The sequence below is a fragment of the Miniopterus natalensis genome, chromosome 1, assembly GCF_054644295.1.
Source record: "Miniopterus natalensis isolate mMinNat1 chromosome 1, mMinNat1.hap1, whole genome shotgun sequence".
Classification (NCBI taxonomy): Eukaryota; Metazoa; Chordata; class Mammalia; order Chiroptera; family Miniopteridae; genus Miniopterus; species Miniopterus natalensis.
This window is the reverse complement of record NC_142081.1, coordinates 132,779,984-132,796,451: the sequence shown is the minus strand read 5'-3', so window position 1 is coordinate 132,796,451 and position 16,468 is coordinate 132,779,984. Positions and strand designations below refer to the sequence as shown.

General features: G+C 50.9%; 1 protein-coding gene across 2 annotated transcripts in view; it reads left to right on the top strand.

Annotated features, from left to right (window-relative positions):
- Positions 1-16,468, top strand: part of PFKP (phosphofructokinase, platelet) — a 62,016-nt gene that overhangs the window by 34,176 nt on the left and 11,372 nt on the right. The window contains exons 8-17 of one of the 2 annotated variants that reach the window (XM_087826004.1): positions 1,006-1,101; positions 3,761-3,853; positions 4,651-4,776; positions 6,552-6,616; positions 7,094-7,163; positions 7,371-7,517; positions 9,382-9,452; positions 11,072-11,159; positions 11,744-11,896; positions 15,949-16,101. In XM_087826004.1, the coding sequence (XP_087682130.1) occupies positions 1,006-1,101; positions 3,761-3,853; positions 4,651-4,776; positions 6,552-6,616; positions 7,094-7,163; positions 7,371-7,517; positions 9,382-9,452; positions 11,072-11,159; positions 11,744-11,896; positions 15,949-16,101 (1,062 nt within the window). The remainder of the gene's footprint in view (positions 1-1,005; positions 1,102-3,760; positions 3,854-4,650; positions 4,777-6,551; positions 6,617-7,093; positions 7,164-7,370; positions 7,518-9,381; positions 9,453-11,071; positions 11,160-11,743; positions 11,897-15,948; positions 16,102-16,468) is intronic. The other variant, XM_087826007.1, reaches the window with a different exon arrangement.

The following is a 16,468-nucleotide window of genomic DNA, read 5'->3' as shown; positions in this document are numbered from 1 at the left end:
TTGGAACATTATGTCACATGGGTGAAGGTAGCCAAGCCCATATTTATGGACATGTTATTCCTTCTGACTTTGGTTTTTCCAATGATGTTACAGTAAGCACTCTTGGAGTCACATCTTTATGCCTTTCAGAAAACTTCTGATGAATAATTCTCTAAAGTGGAGCACATCTATTACTATCTATCAAAACCCCCCCAAAAAAACCAAAAACCAAAGGGCATATGTATTTGTGACCTCGGTCATGGGATGGGGCGGCCTCGTGAGAACAGCTCGCTTTGGGTGATGTCCTCGGGGCTCCTGGCAGGGGCAGCTCCAGCACTGCCCACTTGGGGCCTCACTGCCCTACACAGCTTAAGGACCCTGCAGGAGGGTCCTTAATGGGAGACTTTATAGAGAACAAAATCACAGAGAATGATTCCAGGGCATCCTTGGGTGACTGCCCCGAGCCTATGAGGACAGCAGAAGCCCGGGTGTCACAGCCTGTTCCCATGCAGGGCAGCTTCTCACCCAGCTAGGTCTGAGTTTTCCCACTTTCTCTCCTATGCCCTCCTGCCCCTTGCTTGGGCTTGGGGCTCTATCATCTGATCCCAATGGCCAAAAATTCCTGGGTTGGGGCAGGATTCCTGAAAGGTGGTGGGAAGTCTGGCTTCCAAAGGAGGTAGGAAGTCTGGTTTGCAATGGAGACTGCCTGGGGGAGCCAGCCTAGGGACACATGGATATCGGGATCACAGTCAAAGGTCAATCAGCACAGCCTCCCAACCTGGGGCTGCCTGGGTGCCAATAGCTGTGGTGACATCACCAGATGAAGCCCCACCCTCACCACACCACCTTCCCGCGCCTGCTTTCCCAGAGCACCTTACCATCTTACTGCGTCCTTAGTAAACAGCGCTTGTGGAATTAGGTGTACATTTCTACCTGTCAAGAGGCCAGTTCAATTGGGGCAGACTGGCTTTGGTTTTGTTAAGAGCATTTTAGGCATTAGAAGATTTTAATTTTCTATTTCCTTAGAACCGGGCCCAGAAAAAAAGGCTGAATATCATCATTGTGGCCGAAGGAGCAATCGATACCCAAAATAAACCTATTACCTCAGAGCAAATCAAGGAGGTGAGTGTGTCCAGCTTCCCACCGCCCCTCTACCACCTGCCTGGGAACGGGAGATGCTAACACAACTGGCAGGGGCTGGGTTTGACAGGATGCATTATTATTCTGAAAACAGTTTTTTGTTCTTCCTGATAGTAAAAAATATTTTCATAATGACGCATAACTTACCAACATGAGAATCACATAGCTCCCAGCTTCTGGAGAGCCAGCGCTGCTCTGGTGACTGTTGGGGATATCCCCACGGGGCCAGATCTCTCCGACAGAGAGGGGAAATGGAGGGCACCAGCTGCCCCTGAGAGCCAGGAGGGTCAGCCCCCAACTGCGAGCCCTGTCCCCTGCTCTCCCTGGAAGCATGGGCTGAGCATGTATTTACAAAGAAAGCCCAATGTTGGATGTGAGTCACTGCCCCTCCCTCCTGCAGAGGGGCTGACACCACAGTTCTATTGCTACAGGGCTCCACTGCAGGTGCTGGCTTGTCAGGCCTGTGATGGTGATGGCAGACCCAAGGGGTCTGAGGCTGCCTGTCACTACTTGAGCCAAATTAAGCAGACACAGGATTGAATCATATGTAAGTGTTTATTTCAATAATGCCGGCAGTATGGGGAGAGTAGTCCGTCACCCTGGAAATTCTACTCTGACTCCCCTTGCCAGCTGGCTGATTATATATGGGTGAGGGAGAAGATAACTACATGCAGCTTCAGACTTCAGGTGTAACATGGAAAGGGGAGGGGAGGGTCTGCAGCCCAGCCTTCAGGAGCTCAAAGTGCAATAACAAGGTGGTAATCTTCTATGATGTTACAAACAGCTCAGCTCATTCCTGGGACCTGAGAATGGTCTGTGTTCCTGAGGCAAACTCCTGGAGGGAGTCAGAGTCTGGGCACAGCAACCAAATCAAAGTGTGTCCTGTCCTTTATCTTTTCTCAAAATGTATTTCTTTTCTGAGTGATGGACCCACCAAGGCATCTTATCTTTTACAGCCTTGTCTCATCCTCCAGTTTCCCAGGGTCTATAAGAAAACTTATCTATAGTTAGTAAGGTGAATGATCATTAAACAACTGTGGCTCTGTTCTGATTATGTGCCCTTCCCCACTATCATTGGGATCAGCCAGGCTCCCCAGTTATGAAGACACCTGGGCATGTTCCAGACAAACCAGGGAGACAGACAGGCTCCGGTTGAAGCTGCCCATCAGGGCAAAAGATGCTATCAACTCTGCTTTGCAAGTTGCTTTCTCTGTTTTTCTTTCTTTATTCCTGTACCAGCTGTGCACCTAAATCTGAAAATACTGAGAGATAGCTGTGAAAGATATCAGCCAGTATTTCTAAGTGTTAATGGTGAATGGCACCAGATGTTAAGCCTCGGTCCTTGAGTTTGGGCTGAGAAAAAATTCAGAGCCAAGACTCAAATACAAGCAAAAGTTTGTTTAGAAAGTCACAGAGGTAGAAGAAGTGAGCCAGCTGGGCTGGGTGGGCTCCGAAAACAAGTTACAGAGGCAAAAGAAGGGTCCTTGGAGCTTAGGAGAAAGAAAAGGCAAAGAAAACGCATGAGTTGGGGAAAGAAAGGGGTGGGGAAAAGGTGCTCGAAACCTTGCAGCTTTTCTGGGCCTTGAGCTGAAACACAACTGAGGCCTAGATGTTATCTGTAGTTTGACCAAAACTGTCTCTGTGGTAAACAGATCTGAGGCTTGGTTCCTAAGATTATTTGATGTGGGTCATTGTCTTGAGGGCTTAATGCTTTAGGGAGTGGTCATGCAAGGGCTTGTATGGAAATCTTTTGAGGCTTTTCTCAGGCGCCCTTGTTCCTCCTCTAAGAGGAACTATAAATGTTCAGAGATATGCTAGGGGACAAAAGGTTACCCTGGGGGCCAGGTCTACTCTGCAGTTGTCTGTTGCTAGGCAGCCCTGGGTGACTTTCTGTACTTGGCCTTTCTTACTCGGCTCATGACTGTCTAGCTACCTACTATATCACAGGAAGCAATCTGTAAAGTGAGAGCAAAGAGTTTGCTTTCCCACTTTATTGAAGTTGAGACGGAACCATGGAATTCAGAGCCCAACCTCGTTCTTTGTGCAGAGGAGTGAATGAAGTCCAGCAGATACATGGCCTGTCCCAGTCACCCAGCTGTGTTCACAGGGGACAGCAGAGCCCAGAGTCCAGATCCTGGGTTGTTAGTCTTCACTGCAATTCACACCACAGACCAGACAGATCTTCCCCTCCCCTCCCCTTCGATCCCCTCCCCAGAACCATGGGACAGCAGATCTTCACTGCAATTCACATCCTGCCTGAGAGGGCACCTTGACTTACTGTGCGGTTCTTTTCAAACACTATACAAATGAAGGGCAGTTCAGAAATGTTCACATTTTTATAAAGTATTAATCATGCTTTTTACATAAGCTATAGAAACTTTTTTAAAAAATTATGTTATTTATGTTCATTTGCGAGGTAGGAGAAATTAAAATTCTATTTGATAATAAAAGTATTATTTAAAACCATCTTCAGCTAGCTATTAAACTAAGCATTCCTTCAAGAACCAAAATTTAAGAATTAGAACATTTCCCATGTAGATCTGAAGAAAGTAGAAAACTTTTTCTCCTGCACTGGCTCCCACTAAGGGACAGAGCTGGAGCTGAGAAGTAGTTTGTCCCCTGATGGAGGTATTTCCTGCAGCTGGTGGTGGCACAGCTGGGATACGACACACGAGTGACCATACTTGGACATGTGCAGAGAGGTGGCACACCGTCGGCCTTTGACAGGATTTTGGTAAGTAGGGTAGAAACTGTCCTGCCAATTCACAATGAAGGGAGCACTTCTGGGAGCACAAAGGAAGCAACTTACTCCAAAGATTGACAGCTGTTCAGTAGCGCAATCCCGTAAAAGCATCTCCCTACAGCTTGGGGTGGCTGTCTCTGAGATGCTCCAGCCCTTGTCATTGGGAGGCTCAGACTAGAACCAGGCTGGGTCACCCCAGGAACTAGGAGACCCCAACCCACATGGACAGGCAAGGGTGACAGGGACTCCAGGACAAAACCCAGAATGTGAGAAGGTAGCATTCACATGCAGGTTCCTAAAAACAGAACCAGGGGACAGCAGAGCCCAGAGTCCAGATCCTGGGTTGTTAGTCTTCACTGCAGTTCACACCACAGACCAGACAGACCCTCCCCTCCCCTCCCCCACCTCCCCTCCCCTCCCCTCCCCTCCCCTCCCCCACCTCCCCTCCCCTCCCCTCCCCTCCCCTCCCCTCCCCTCCCCTCCCCTCCCCTCCCCTCCCCTCCCCTCCCCTCCCCTCCCCTCCCCTCCCCTCCCCTCCCCTTGCCTCCCTTTCCCTCCTGGCCAGTTCTTAGCAGAGACTAAATCTCTTTGTTGGAAGTGGGTTAAGCAGTAAGGACTTTGGTGCCTAACTGGGACTCAGTTCCCGAGAACAGAAGGGAAGTTGAGGACAGGCGTGTTTAAGATACAACGGGGCTGTCTGAACTGCCGAGGACAGGTGCTCATGGATGCATCTGCTTGGGGTCCCTGGGTGGCGGGCTGTCTCTGACTCTCCTGAATGTCATTTCCAGGCCAGCCGCTTGGGGGTGGAGGCTGTGGTCGCCCTTCTGCAGGCCACTCCAGAGACCCCAGCCTGTGTGGTGTCACTGAGGGGGAACCAAGCAGTGCGCCTGCCCCTGATGGAGTGCGTGCAGATGGTAAGCATGGGAAGGGGGATACAGGAACCAGCAGGCACCTCTGTCCCCTGGTCTGTTGCTGACAAGCTGCACAGGATGTTATATGACCTTAATCAGGACACAGAGCTGTCTGTGCGCCGGGCAGTGGGCTCTGTATCACCTGGACCGGGTCCCTTTCTCAATTCTGCACATGTAGACTACACTCATTTCTACTAGGGGACGTGACACTGTCAGGAAGGATTGTGCTGGGAGGACCCATGAGGGTTTTTGTGAGGCAACTGTGGGGTGGGCTGCACAGGGCACACTTGGCCTCTGAAATTTCAGCCTCTCCTTCCATGTGCACTGGCATGACTAATTCAGGTGACATTTTTCCAGGTCCCAGGTTGTCATTTCCCACCTCAGCATCCACTAACAGAGATGGCAGTCAGCTGTAATAGATATTGTTCTTAGCTTGTATCTCTCAAAGTCTGTTCATGACTATCGTCCCACTTGTTCTTTCCAGCAGCTCTGAAGTACATGCATTTGATAACATATACAGAGAGGTGGTTAAGTAATTAAGTCATGGGCTTGTTGGAAGTTACCTTAGACACATCACTTCAAAGCCTGTGTGAGGGAATTAAGCCGTGTGTGTGTGTGTGTGTGTGTGTGTGTTTCCGTATGTGTTTTTTGTTTAAGCATATGTGTGTCTGTATGTGTTTGCATGCGTGTGCATGTATCCATACATGTGTTTTTGTCTAAGCATGTTTGCCTGTTTTTTCATACAAGCTCATGTGTTCGTGTGTATGCATGTATGTGCATGCATGCCTGTTTGTGTGTGTGTCTACGTCTGGGAGAGACTTGAGATGACAGGGTTAAGAGGATCAGGCTGTTGGGCTATGTGTAGCAGTCTGTCTTGAGCCTGTTTCTTATGGCGTGTATCTGTTCCTTCAGAGACAAACATGTAGGTATGATCTGGTTTTTCCTCTGAGCGGCCATACATTGTGGCAAATTAGCCACAGTGGACCTTTCATTGGCACCTGCTGTTTGCCAGGTGTCTTCCTAATAGTCTGGCCTGTTTTATAAAATCGTTTTTTAAATTGATTTTCAGAGAGAGTAAAGCGGGGGTGGGGGGTGGGGGGGTGGCAGAGAGAGAAACATCAATCGGTTGCTTCCAGCACGTGCCCTGACCGAGAATCAAACTCACCGCCTTTTGGTGTATGGGAGACGCTCCAACCAATGGAGCCACCCAGCCAGGGCGAGCCTGGCATGTTTTATAAGCAAAGATGACACTAGTGGTAGAGGATGCTCTCCTTATTGTACAGATGAGGAAACTATAACCCGCCTGAGTTCCTTGGGCCGAAGGGGCAGAGGCCAGGTCCCAGGGGGTGTGTCTTCTCCAAGCGCTTCCCTCTGGCTGTGGTGACCCCATCCGGGTCCCCCAGCTCCTAGGGTGGGTGCTCCTGTTTGCTTTTTGCTCTCCAGAATCCAGTTGGGAATTTGTTAGATGCTTGTCTGAGACGTGCATTTCCCCTGACTCTTCTCTGATGGAGCAAAACCCCCAAGATCTCAGGACCTGCTGTCCTGGGACAGCTGGTGGGGGTACCTCAGCGTTTTCGTGAAGTGGCCTGAGCTAGTGTCCCCAGGTGTCTCCCTCATAGCTGGGCGACGACAGGCCAGCTGCAGCCCACTGTGGACTGCTGAGCCCAGGCTGCCGGCCTGCAAAGTTGGGACGTGACCGGAACAAGGCGGAGGCACCGAGCTGGGCGTGAGGCTGCGCCGAGTGCTGACCCCGCTTTCCTCCTCTTGTCTCTTTAAAGACCCAGGGCGTCCAGAAGGCGATGGATGAGAGGAGGTTCAAGGACGCCGTGAAGCTCCGAGGAAGGTGACTGTCCTGAAGGCTCTGGCGTGGGAACCTGCGCTGCCTGCCTGGCCCTGCAGAAGGCCCTGCGGGGTTGTACTTGTCTAGTGTCACTAGGAGGAGTCAGAACAAGGACGGCAGGCAGGCGCCTTTCTGCAGGTTGAGGGCCTGGGTGACGAGTTAGGGGGAAAGGGTTTATTTCTTTGTTTATTTTGGGCAGGGGGTCATCAGAATGTAATGAGATTAAGATAGGAAGTGACAAGTGGGTAGTGTGTTGGCAAGGAAACCTGAGAGGTACTGGACGCCCCTGTCCCTTAGCCCAATTACAGGATGTGGATCCTATATACCTGTGTCCCTGAGAGGGCACAGGGTAATGGTAGGACCCTGCCCCCAAGGGATGGAGCAGCGTTTGCAGACTGTCAGCTCCTGGTACCATTGTTCTCTGCACCCTGCTTCCCCTACACATTCTAAGTTTGGTCCAACAGCGCCATTTTCTTCTAGGAGCTTCGAGGGTAACCTAAACACCTACAAGCGGCTCGCCATCAAGCTGCCAGACTCCCAGATCCCAAAGGTGGGTGACGACGCTGCATGTTGGCTCCCAGAGGTGTTCCTGATGGTCCCTGCTGACCCTGCCCCCAGGCTGCCTTTCTGCCCTAGACAATGTCACAGCCTCCCTGCACTTGGCCATGTGCTCCTGGAACCTAGTGGTGGGCAGGGCCAGGTGTGCATGGAGCAGTGACACACCTGTGACAGGTCCCACACGCCCCCTGTCTTGCAGAGTGGCTTCAATGTGGCCATAATCAATGTGGGGGCACCGGCTGCCGGGATGAATGCAGCTGTGCGTTCAGCTGTGCGGTTCGGCATCTCAGAAGGACACAAGATGTTCGCCATTTATGACGGCTTCGAGGGCTTTGCCAAAGGCCAGGTGGGTCCCTCAGTGAAGGGATGTCTTGGGTGGGAAAGTCATGGGGAAACTGGGGACCTCGGGTTCCATCAGGAATACAGCAACTGCTTTTTTAAAAAAAAATAAAGTGTGTTTATTGATTTTAGAGAGAGGAAGGGAGAGGGAGAGAGAGAGAAAGAAACGTCTATGTGGGAGAGAAACATCATTCAACTCCTCCTGCACACACCCTGACTAGGGATCGAACCCGCAGCCTGGGTCTGTGCCCTGACCAGGAATCAAACCTGCAGCCTTTTGGTGCACAGGATGACAACCAGCTGAGCCACCCGGCCAGGGCATAGCAACTGCTTTTTAAGGCCAACTTCTGCCTTAGGAGCCCATCCTAAGGAAGGGTCTTACTGCTCCTATGAGATTGACATGTGTTAACTGGTGTAAATCTCACAGTAAATCTGAGATATTATCCCTATTTTCCTTATGAGAAAACTGAACAGAGACATTAACTTGATCACGGTCGCACAACGCAGGATTGAAAACACCATGGCGAGGGTGCAAGTGCGTCCTGTCCACAGTGCTGGTTCACCTGGTTACTCAGCAACTGTTACTGAGTTCTCACTCTGTGGAATTAAATTTGTGAAGAAAGCAGACAAAACTACTGCCTCCGTGGAGTTCTCATCTTAGGGAGGGAGATGAGGGTAAATGAAAATAGACTGAGCATCTGTAGAGCACATGAGGAAGTGACCAGTGCTGGACAGACACACAGAGGGGACAGGTGAGCCCTGGGCCCGGGGTAGGGTGTGTGGGGAGGAGTCTGTACTAAGACACTGAAGACAAATGCTGCTGGTAGGTGATCTCAGACTCAAGGTTGAAGGGCTGCGCGAGAGGCTGTCCCAGGCAGACAGAGGGCAGTGCCAAGGCCAGAGGGCCAGGTCCTTCGTAGGACTTGTAAGGAGTTTGGCTTTTATTCTGAGAAGACAGGTTTTGAGCAGGGGCCTAGCACATACAGATTGTAAGGGGCAGGAGTGGGAAGCAGGAGACTAGTTGGGGGGCTTCCTCAGTAACCCAGGCAGGAGGTTTGTAGGCTTGGTCCAGCCTGGCAACAGTGGAGTTGCTGAGACATCTTCTAGGGTCTTGGATATATTTTGAAGGCAAAGCCAATAGAATTTGGTCATTAAATATGCACAAGGGTGAAAAAAGGAGGTGAGAATGAATCTATTTCTGGCCTGAGTTGCAACTGATGGACACAAGGAAATGTAAGAGGCTCTGAGATTCCAAGATGGTAAGTGGGTGTCTGGTGGGCATCCTGGGGGAGGTGTCCAGTGAGCCGATAGAGATTGTGTTCTGGGTCTTCAAGAAGTGTGGGCTAAAGATGGGTGTTTTAGGGGCGTTAGAAAACAGATGGTGTTAAAAATTACGACACAGAGAGGCCCCCAAGGGTATGAAAAGAAAGGATTTTGCTGTTAAGAGGAGAGAGGGGAGACCTGGCCCAAGAGACTGAGGCATGCTGAGGAGACGGTACATACACCTAGCTGGCATCTATCCTTTCAGTTTTCAAAAAATTTTTAATTAAGTAAGTTTCCTTTTAATCTTATGTCAATTAAAAAAAAATAATGTTAATTTTTCTTTTAATTCCCAGTGGTAGAGTTTGGTCAACTGAAGTGTCCATCGACCCTTTTGACTGGGGCTAAGCTGCAGGGGTGCTGATGGCTGGGCCTTAGCCTCCACTCTGTGTCTTGACTCCTTCAGCACAGTGGTGGAAGCTGCTTCCTAGCACGTCACAAATCCTACAGGCAGGCAGCCCGCGGGAGGTGCTGACCTCTGAGCTGTTTATAAAACTTCTCATTCCCTTCCTTTCTCACAGGAGCTGTTTCATTCTCTGTTTGCCCCTTAGATAAAAGAAATCGGTTGGTCGGATGTTGGAGGCTGGACCGGACAAGGCGGCTCCATTCTTGGGACAAAACGGTAATTTCCCTCCTTGATTCTGACCTGCTTTCAGGAGGAAAAAAAGGCCATATTCTAGAGGCGTGGCTGGTGCATATGCTGTAAAGGGGTCCCATAGGAGGGTGACCCTGGCCCACATCCTGGCCCCACCCCAGGAGGGCCCCAGGTGATGTGAGGAGCTGAGGCTGAGACGAAGTGCCCTTGGAAAGAAACTCGGTGGATCACGCATTATCTGTTTCCTCCCCAAATCTCTTCTACCCACGGGCTTGAAGAATCAGATGCTGGGCAGAAACCCTCCGCCTCATTTGAGGTGATAAAGATGAGCGACGTCACTGAGCTGCAGTGACCGTACCTGTAAACCGGAGCTAGAGCGTGGCTGCTGGTGGCTTAGCGTCTGGGCGCAGACCCGAGTGGCAGCAGCACTGGGGGCCAGTCCCAGCCCAGAGGCGTGCCCCGAGTGATCCTAGCACAGAGCCTGTGTTTCCCAACATAGCTGGGGGCAGAGTATGTATTTTAACCAGGCACCATGATTTAATATTAAGTCTGAGTCTCTTCATCTTCGATCTCAGGGGGTGCAAGTTAATATCAGTTGTTACTATACATCACATTTTATATGGAAGGAAAATAATTTGTATGTAAGTCTAGTAAATGTTGGGTCCAATACGAGTGTTAGCTCAGTGTCCTGTGCAATCTGTCCCACCCTCCATTCTGCTTTTTGCTTTGAAACAAGGCAGATGTGTCCCCCAGCTGCTGGGAGTGTCTGCAGGGCTGGTGCTCCCCAGTGGCTGGCTCTCCAGTCCCCCCGAGTGCCCACAGTGTTGGCAGAAAAGCCCTGATTCGAAGCAGCAGCACCTGCCAATGCGCCGCACAGCCTCTGCAGCCTGTCGGTGGCACCGCAGGCACCGTGTGCTTTATGTGCCATCCTGGCAGAGCCCTGGGTGAGCCGGCAAGCCCTCCTTACAGTGCTTCAAGAGCTCTACTCTAGACGCTGGGAGGAACCCTGTTGTTGACGTCACACCTACTGTGTGCCCTGACTGCCCAGGCCTGAATACGTTTGCCCTACGGCTTCTCATGAGCCTGCCAGCAGTGCAAACACTGTTTCCTCCAGCCTGCCTGCCAGAGCAGTTGGGTGGGTGGTGGGTGGGCCCTTGAGACCGGGCCAGCTGTCATTTGTATGACTTCACTTGTTGGCTGCATTTGAAACGCGGTAAAATAGGAGAATAATAGCAAATAGGAGTGGGTGTGACTTCAAAGGAAGTTGGGTAAGATAAAGTATAAAACTGGAAGTTTCTATTTAAATGATAGTTGTGAATAACTGCAAGTTATTATGATTAATTTGTTTCTCTAATGAGGCTGCAGAATTCTTTTGAAGTGAAGCTATTGGACAGCTGAAAAGTGTCTTCTCCCTGTTTTCTTTGGAAAATACACTCTTTTGGGACTTGATCCCTGGTCACTCCTGCTGTGGGTGTTTCCCCCACCCTGCTGCCCAGCAGCCACACAGAGGAGGTTGCAGACCCTCCACAGCTCAGTGCCACTAGCTCCTCCAGGGAGGTAGGACAAGGCGGCCGTCAGGGTGCTGGCAGATGTTTGGTCCACCTTGTGAGGCCTGTCTGGCCTCATCTCTCTTGAACTGTTTTTAGGATCCTCCCCAAGAAATACTTGGAGGAGATCGCTGCACAGATGCGCACTCATAGCATCAACGCGCTGCTGATCATCGGTGGGTTTGAGGTACGTCATCATTTCTGTTCACTGGTTGGCTCTTCCATGCTGTAGGCTTGCGTGGTGGCCTGTGCCAGCTCCACCAAGCTTCTCATGAACTGGGGTCATAGAGCCCCGGGCCCAGCTGCCACCGGACAACTGTGATGCAGAGCATAGCAGGTGGTGAGACTCACCCAGCGGGAAGTGACACCTGACTCCTTGACTGGGGCCCATCTGTCAGTGAGTCCTGGTGTCTTTCAAGTCAACAGAAATGATTCTCTCTCTTGAATCTGAAGTCCGTTGGTGATTCAGGGAGGAAGGGAGTTATATGGCCAGATCATTTCTTTATCCCATGTTGTATGGTAGGCCTTAATTTTTGTACTATTCAACCAAGATCAGTCCCACGATAACCTTATGGTTTCCTTTCAAGAAAATGCAAGTCTCAGCTACTCAGACTGAACCTACATGATGACATCCCATGGGCCCCTTTGTGCTTAAAGAATTGCTTGTCCCTGTTGTGACCTTAATACTTTCCATGTTGACTTTCTAGCAGTCTCGTCATTGCCCCTCTTCTGCTTCTCCCTGCCCCCCAACTGCACATGCTTGTCCCACAGGCCTACCTGGGACTGCTGGAACTGTCAGCCAGCCGGGGGAAACATGAGGAGTTCTGTGTCCCTATGGTTATGGTTCCCGCCACTGTGTCCAACAACGTCCCGGGGTCCGATTTCAGCATTGGTGCCGACACCGCTCTGAACACCATCACTGACGTAAGTCTGTGTGGCAGCAAAGTAGGGTCCGCAGATGCTAACCCAGGGCACCTGGCCCGTTTTTATCTACCAGTGCACTAGAGACGCGAGCCAGGCCTGATTCGTTTGTCTGTTTCCAGAAAAGTTTTTAAAAAGTCTCCCCATCTCTGGTCCAGCTCCCAAAGATTTGTACCACTTCTTTTCTGGTGCTGCAGCCAGGCTGCTGTGCCCCTAAGTGGTGGTGAGCATCTGCATCTCCGGTGCTCAGGGTCACAGTCTTTTGTGATTTGGACAATCATCCAAATTAGTTTTGTGGCGTTTTTTGGCTGAACCCAATCTACTTCTAACCCGTCACCTTGCTGTGATGAATGCTGGGTTCTATGGCCCTGCTTTGATGCTTGAGGACAGAACCTGAGCTAAATGTTTTGTCATTTTGTTCATGGGCCTGAATCCGCCTTTAGTGTTCATTCCTCTTTGCCTGCGCCCATCAGCATCATCCTCCCCACTGTTGGTTGGGGATGCTAAATTATATCTATACAATATTGGTGCTATTTAAGGTTCTGTTTGTTTCTGCCTTTTTTTTTTTGTTTGGCTGAAGGGCGATAACATAGAAATATATCTTTATTTTCTTATTTATAAGTCACACTTGGGAAATCGTATGGGAGTCTGAAGATCAGTATCTAACAGAATGCTTTTTTTTTTTAATTCAGTGCCTAAATTTTTTCAGTAAATTCTAAAGTTTTATTTTCCTTCTGAGACCTAGATCTTGTGAATGATTTTCTAAGATATTTTTTTCCTTAAACCCACGGCATCGGTTTTGTTTCTAGTGCTGGTAAATAAAAAGAAATGCTTTTAAAATAAAATTCAATAAGTAATGCTTACTGCTTGTCTGTTGCTTTTCTGAGAACTTCCTAACCTTTCTGCGATCTTTTTACTGAAAAGCCCTGCCCTGTGTCGCTGTGTCCCCGCGTGGGAGATCCACCCCGTGTGCACTCCTAACTGCTTGCTGGCCCTGCTCCTGCTGCCCTGTGACTGTCATTCTTGCTTTCCCTGCTCCGGACTTTTCCCCTCCTGATGGATCTCCCAGCTGTGAATCGCAAGGTCCTGTCTGTCACAAAGTGAACTTCACCTTTGCTTGTATCACTCTTTTCCCTGCCTTTGCTGAGTTTTGAATCTGATTATGCTGAGCTTATAGTAGAAACAACTGGAAGTTAATTTTTCCTGTTACCGAATCAGAACCCTGGTGGTGGTGGTGGTTGGAGGGGGGAGTTGAAAGGGGCTTCTGCAGGTCCTGTCAAGGCTACGGTTTATTCCTCGGGGTATTTGATACACACTTTCAGGCATGAAGGCAGGGCTCTCCCTCCTTTGTGATTCCAGGCACCTCTCTCTGCTACAAAGAATATTTTTTCCATGTAATTTGGAACCCAAAATTTATAGGGAAAACAGTTCAAATAACCCACTCTGCTTCCCTTAGAGGGGTCTTTGAGGTTTATTATGTGGTCTTTTATTTATTTATTTTTAACATTTTTATTGATTTTTAGAGAGGGAGGAAATAAGAGGGAGAGAGAGAAAGAGAAACATCAATGCGAGAGCAAAACATCGCTCGGCTGCCGCCTCCACGGCCCCTACCAGGGACTAAGCCCACGACCCGGGCATGTGCCCTGACCGGGAATCAGACCGGAAGCCTTTTGGTGCACAGGACGACATTCAGCCAACTGGGCGACATCGGCCAGGGTTATTACGTGGCCTTTGAAAGTCGGTGTTGTACTCATTCTGTTTCTTGAAGCTGAGGTAACCAGTCAAGACAGCGGTTTTCTGTTGGTGACGGGTCAGGCCACCTTTGCTGGGCGAGCCAGGTGGTCTTGGTGGTGCCATGGCTCTGGCTCTAGTTGGTGACCTGGGACAGCGGGAAGTCAGGAGGACCCCTCGTGGGCCCTCTCAGTGTACCCTGAAGCTGCAGGGACCAAGGTACGGGCATGGCGTGTAGAAACTGCTGTTTCTTCAGTTCTGTTTGTTAAAGACAAAATGAGGCTGAATCCTTCTCAGGAGGTTTGGGTTCAGGTTGGAGCTCGGCTGGGCTGGCCATGGAAAGGAAAGGGGAAGTGCTGGGGGCAGGGGCCTGAGCCAGTGGGGCACGGTGCTCTGCATCCCTCGTGATCTGCCAGAGGATCCAGGAACTCTTGGGGCTCCAAGGCCAGAGTGGGTGTAGTAGCATCAGTTCATCCACCTTGCTCAGTCACTCTCTCCCAGACAGGTCACCTGCAGGCCTGTATCCTGATGCCCTGATGACTACAATGTCACCTGCCTGGTCTTGAAAACCCTCAGGGGACAGACCTGGGGCATCTCCAGTACCGGCAGCTCCTTATAGTCAGAGAGCTGGGTGGTTCTCACCTGGTGGCAGTTTTGCCCGCAGGGGACATCTGAGATGTCTAGGGACATTTTTGGTCCTCAGAGCTGATCGAGGGGGTGCCCCTGGCATCCGGTGTGTAGAGCCCCCACGATGTAAGGACGTTCCCCAAACAAGGAGCTATTTGCCCAGAATGTCAAAGGTGCTGTGTGAAACCCTGAGACAGCCTCAGGTTATCAGCTATTACGTCTTTGCATGTTGAGTCATTGGTCTCAGTCATTTGTTCCTGCCAGTGCTTAGCTCACAGGTGCATCTCAGGGAGCAGATCTCAATGCACTTACCGCATCAGAAAGGGGACGGGCCACTGGGACAGAGCAGGCATTTGGAGTCCCCAGGCTGTGGCTTTAGGTTTTCAAATGGATGCTGTCCATGCCCCAGAGCCAAACACTGTTCAGTCAGAACACAGTGTGTGCTCTGAGCTCTGGGCAGCTATGAAGGCCTTGAAGGTAGCCAGGGCCACAGCCCTGCTGATGGCCCAGAACTGTGATTGAAGAGCTTGGAAACAAGATTGTTTCCCTATAAATCCATCTAGTTTCTTTTCTCGGAGTAGACAGCTCCTGTGTCCAGGGTCACTTCATGACATTGTCACATGTCTCCACTTGGACCCTGAGGCAAGACATGGGTGGGTGAAGGGGGTGATGGCAGAGGAGCTGTCAAGCAGATGAGACCCCCTCCTCACCTTCCTCTTGGCTTCCTGGACTAACCCTCCGCAGGTCCACCATCCACTCACTCTCAGGCACAGGTACCATTGGACCTGACTCTTTTCAGAGAACCATGGGACAGCAGGGGGCACCACCCTTCCAGGAGGCCTGGGTCCCCACCTGCCTCCTATGACGTTCCTGCAGTAGGGTGTGCACTGATCACATCAAGGGGATATATGAAGACCACACAAGGGCCTGTTTGCCCACAAATGTCTGCCAAATGCGCACCGTGTTTGGAGCTTCATGGGCGTGGGGTGGTGGACAGCGGGCCTGTGTGCTAATGAACTGCTTTAACACTCAAGGCAGGTGATCCAAATCTCTGCCATGTCCCCAAGAACAGCTGACTTTTTCGACATAAGAGCCAAACAATTTCACCTTGGGGTTCCAAAGCAACTTGGGGCTCTAGCTCCTCTGTGCTGCTTTGTGTAAGCATTATAACGGGATGTGTAGTGGCTGTTCCCCCTACACAGAGCAGAGGCACCCAGACGTGTGGCTGTGCGTCTCCAGCAGGACCACATGATGGCCACATCACTGATGGGGGTCGTTTGCAGAGTTCTAACAGGCAGGGCCCTTGCCCTGCTCACTGCAGGAAGTCACCAGATTGGCGTGGCCCTTAGATTCTCCACCTAATTGGCTTGCCTCACTTGGACATGCCTAGAAAGGCCAGCTGTTCGGCCACCACTAACCCTGATACCACTACTGGCCCTGCTTTGCTGCCTCCTGCTTGTGTCCCTTTGTGCTGGGCAGTGAGCACCCCTGCCAAAGCCCACACCCCACTCCCCCTGCACTGGAGGTCCCCATGCCAAGGTCTGAACCCGGACCCCATCAGATCACCCTGCTCCCGCACAGCACTAGCCCGCAGCTTTCTCTCCTCACTGACTGGCATGGAAGAGCTCGGCCACGCCTGCTGGTGGCAGGTGAGGTGCCAGATGCCTGCTGACCACCCACCCGCACTGCTGCTTCAGGCTATCCAGAGCTCAATCGTACTCGCCCACGCGCGGGGCAGCCACCAGGAGCTTTGCATCCCCATTTGTATCCTGCCTGCCACCATTAGCAACAATGTCCCTGGCACAGAACTGAGCGTGGGCTGTGATACTGGTCTGAATGCACTTGTAGAGGTAAGGATGTCCCCTGTGTCTGCTTCCCCGTGTGTCCCTCCTTCCCAGGAGCACTGCTGCCCAGATGAACTGGGAGGGTCTTTCTCTCCCCCTCAAGTGGAAACCGAAAGGGGAAACCTGGCCAATCGTCAAGCATGAATGAGGCAAATTTATTATTACTTCTTTTTTTCCATTACCGGGAGATTATATCACACTTTCCACAACAGGGTAGTTTTGCCCAGCTCTCTATGGCAGGGAGAGCCCACCTTTATCTCTGCCAGTGCTCTGTGGGATGTTGACTCTGTCCCACCTGGACGAGGAACCTGGGAGTGCACAGGCCTGTGCAGGTGCCCAGGTGATGGCCAGATGCATGGTCTGTTAGGGGATC